The 3,767-nt window shown below is 51.4% G+C and overlaps 1 protein-coding gene across 1 annotated transcript in view; it reads right to left on the bottom strand.

Annotated features, from left to right (window-relative positions):
- Positions 1-265: 265 nt before the first annotated feature.
- DRAM2 (DNA-damage regulated autophagy modulator 2) overlaps positions 266-3,767 on the bottom strand; it is a 9,518-nt gene continuing 6,016 nt past the window's right edge. The window contains exons 5-7 of the mRNA XM_010155960.1: positions 2,355-2,437; positions 1,321-1,413; positions 266-607 (exon numbers count right to left, since the gene is read on the bottom strand). Coding sequence (XP_010154262.1) covers positions 500-607; positions 1,321-1,413; positions 2,355-2,437 — 284 coding nt within the window. The 3' untranslated portion in view covers positions 266-499. The remainder of the gene's footprint in view (positions 608-1,320; positions 1,414-2,354; positions 2,438-3,767) is intronic.

Raw genomic sequence — 3,767 nt, 5'->3', positions numbered from 1 at the left:
GGGCAGCTGGTCGTGTCTCCCGGCTCTGGGGGAAGCTGTGGAGCAGAGGGATTTCCCTGTGGGCTGCCCACAGGGTGAGGTGGCTTCGGGGTCCGTCCACTCTGGCAGAGTGTGCAGCCCTGGACGTGCTGCAGGTGTGGAAGGATGAGGCTGGAGCACGGCTTTAGGTACCCAAAGGGACTTGGCCTGAGGAAACCTGGAGAGAAGAAGCCAAGGGGCTGAGGGGGGCAGGGGGGTGTGGTGGAAGTGATGAGGAGACCAACTCTTTAATATCCTTCATTTAATTCTTCCATGCAATTGGCATGTGTAGAAATGTTACAGGCTTTTTCACAATACTGGTAACATCTGCACTGCTGTGCGGGTTCAAGCAAAGCCCTTCATGTCAAGTACAACATGATCACTTCATACATATTTTACATAAAATAAATGCTTAGAAATATCAACTGTTATTGCTATTAAATTCCTGAGTTATGCCGAGAACATGTTCTCTTCACCTTCATTAGATGCTGCCCGCGATCAGCAGGGTCTGCTCGGCAGTCACGAAGCTCCGCGGCGTGTTATAAAGGGTCTGTCCACGCAAGCTGGCAACTGCACGCAGGGAAATTTTCTGTGTAGGAAAAAGGAAAGACAACTCCAGCTGGCAGGCTTGTCACTGTCTCGGCATGGGCAATGCCACGAGTCAGGTGAGGCACCAAAACGCAGAGCAGCTCCAGAAGTCTAAGCCTGACTCCCAAGCTGTTCTCCTGGACTGACTCTGTCACTTGCCTCACAATCCTCCCCGTGACGGTGACAGATCTTGCAAGTTAAATCTAGTCTGATGCTGAGTCTGTGTGTTAGGGCTGCAGGGGTGGATCCCACTGAGGAGAAGGCTGCCTCACACCGTTAGAGAATCACAGAATGGTTTGGGTTGGAAGGGACCTTAAAGATCATCTAGTTCCCCCCCCCTGCCATGGGCAGGGACACCTTCCACTAGACCAGGTTGCTCCAAGCCTCATCCAGCCTGGCCTTGGACACTTCCAGGGATGGGGCATCCACAGCTTCTCTGGGCAACCTGTCCCAGTGCCTCCCCACATTCTGCGGGAAGAATGCCTTCCTGATACCTAAGCTAAACCTTCCCACTTTCAATTTAAACCCGTTACCCCTTGTCCTGTCACTCCCTGCCCTTGGAAAAGGCCCCCCCAGCTTCTCTGTAGCCCCCCAGGCACTGGAAGCGAGAGGTCTTCAGCCCCGGTGACCGGTAAGGCAAGGCAGCCCACCTCGCATCACGTCTGTTACTCAGTGCTCAGAGAAACAAAGCGCTTAACCGTAACTTCATTTTACCTGGAAGTCCCGGATATAGGTGAGGAAAAAGCTGAGGAAGGAGAGTGCTAAAGACCACTCTGAGACAGTGCTGATGATGTGAGCTGTGTAGCCCTGTGCGAGAGGGGAAGAAAAATCAGTGTGAAAAGCTCCTCTTCAGCCTGCAGTGGCACAAAGATGGCTCGCCTGTACGACATCCCACACCCACAGCTATTCCCTTTGGATCAGTGTATCCAGAGTCTAAGAATGAAGTGCTGGACTCGGCGAAGAGTGAGAATGACCAGGAGAACACCTGCTCCACCCAGCTGGGATCACTCCCACTGGGAATTTCATATCCACCTGCAAAAGCTGAAGGCTCAGTCAAGAGCTTGGCACGACCAACAGGAAAATCTCTTCACAGAAGGTTCAGGGCCCTCCTCTGGCTGTAAGCACACTTCCGAGAGGCTCCTTATTCTTTAAATAAAGGGAGGGGTGGGAAAAGCCCTCAATACCAGCCTGCAAGTATTTCCTCCAGGAAGTGCCACACCTCCAGCAGTGCACAGGGAGGGTGGCAGGGCCGGGGAGAGAGGCAGGGCTGTTGGGAGCTACATGCCCTTTCTCTGTCGCACTTGGCATCCCTCACTGCCCAGCACCTACTACTCCAACAGCAGCTCTACTGCTTTGGCCGCCTTCTCCTCCTGACTCCACCAGACACCCACCCGGCAGCAGTCAGGATCTCTGCTTCGCCACACCCAGCTGGCACGTGAGAGTCAGTATTTGTGGGGTATCCGTGACGGGGAATCGCTGACCAGCCAGGTGGGTAGCCTGGCAACACGTTGAGACGGCCCAGGTACTGCCTGTGAGCCAGGTCAATTAAGTAAATTAAGTAACGCTTGAAGCTGCAGAGCGGTACCTCAGCAGGCAGCTGCACCCTGGCTCAGCGCGCGAAGCCCACTGGTCCTCCCCCATCCCAAGTACGTGCACACTGCTGCAGCACGTTCCCAGATGGGTTTGTCGCTGCAAATGATGTAGCTGGGGATTGAGGGGAGAAAATATACAGGAGAACAATGACTTACTTGTTCCTGGGGGTCCCAGTGCAACTTCTGCACGAGGTTGGTTCCATACAGGCCACTGTATAAGACAACTGAGGAAACAAACACTGTAAAGGGACGTGTTAAGGAAGACTCCAGAGCAAGAACGAGCACCTCGGAAATGTCAGACCCAGCTCTGGATGGCATCCAGCTGAGGCTGTAAGATCTCTGCACACCCTCCACACGGTCTCCTCAGCAGAACGGGCAGCACCGGTGACATGGGCAGCTTCTCATCGTCCCCTTCGACGTGCAGGTTGTGCCAACTGCCTAGTTCCTGTCACGTGAAAAGGTTGGTTCTAATCTAAACGATTCTCTTCGTTCTCTGCGTGTTCCATCTTGTTACACCTCCCTGATCAAACAGCGTCCTTATGACAGCATTTACACTATGGCCAAATGGGAATACGTAGCATTTTGAAATTTTTTAGTGCTGTTTTCCAGACTAACAGTATCTGGACCTCTTTCACCAATGGCTTTTCAACTTCTCAGCCACCTTGAACTCTTGACACATGGGGCGCAGGTTGGAGTGCTGTGTCATTTGCAGCAGAGAGGGTTATTCGCTTGTCTGTTTCCCTCTTAGTTCACTCAGGGGTAAGGGAGCTGCTACACTGCTTTGGTACAGCAGCCAAGGAAAAACCCCACATGACAGCGACTCCTCATTTCGTCAGGGACCTGGGCTCTTCCTAGAGTGACTGAGATGAGAGTTTTTCAACACCTTTCAGAGGGGAGATACTACCGGCCTTTGTAATTGAAAATTGGAGCATTAAGGTATAGAAGATCTGATTTTCACAGGATTAAGATATTAACATCTTCAACTGTAAATGAGATTCAACATCAAGAGCCTCCTGATGTGAAAGATTAATTTTGGTGGTGAACAAGGCTGAAGCTACTGGCACAAACATGTCTTTGAAAACCCAGACTTCCAAAGCTTATTAAAAAATGATGTGAGTGGTTGAGGGAGCTCTGGTTACTGATCTGAATGAAAGCTACCCAATTCCCTGCTAATTACAATGTACAGCATTAGTAGCTGTTAGTTACCTGCCTGAGTTACTACTGCAGTGGAAAGAGTTTAATCATACTGATACATACTGGCTCCCATCCTCCCATTCGTTACAGAGAGGTTAATTAACGTCTCTGCTCTTTCTGTGCTGGCAATTCTGCTGTTTCACTCCAGCAGAGGGGCAGGAGTATTTTTACAGTCTTTTAGGTTGCAAAAGACCTTTAAGATCATCGAGTCCCACCGTTAACCCAGCACTGCTCACACCACCACTAACCCATGTCCCTGATCACCTCGTCCTCCCGGCTCTTAAATCCCTCCCGGGATGGTGACTCCCCCCTCCCTGGGCAGCCCCTTCCAATGCCTGACAGCCCTTTCTGGGAAGACATTTTCCCCAATCTCCA

The sequence above is a fragment of the Eurypyga helias genome, unplaced genomic scaffold (genome assembly GCF_000690775.1).
Source record: "Eurypyga helias isolate BGI_N326 unplaced genomic scaffold, ASM69077v1 scaffold1550, whole genome shotgun sequence".
Classification (NCBI taxonomy): domain Eukaryota; kingdom Metazoa; phylum Chordata; class Aves; order Eurypygiformes; family Eurypygidae; genus Eurypyga; species Eurypyga helias.
This window is presented reverse-complemented; position numbering and strand designations above follow the sequence as displayed.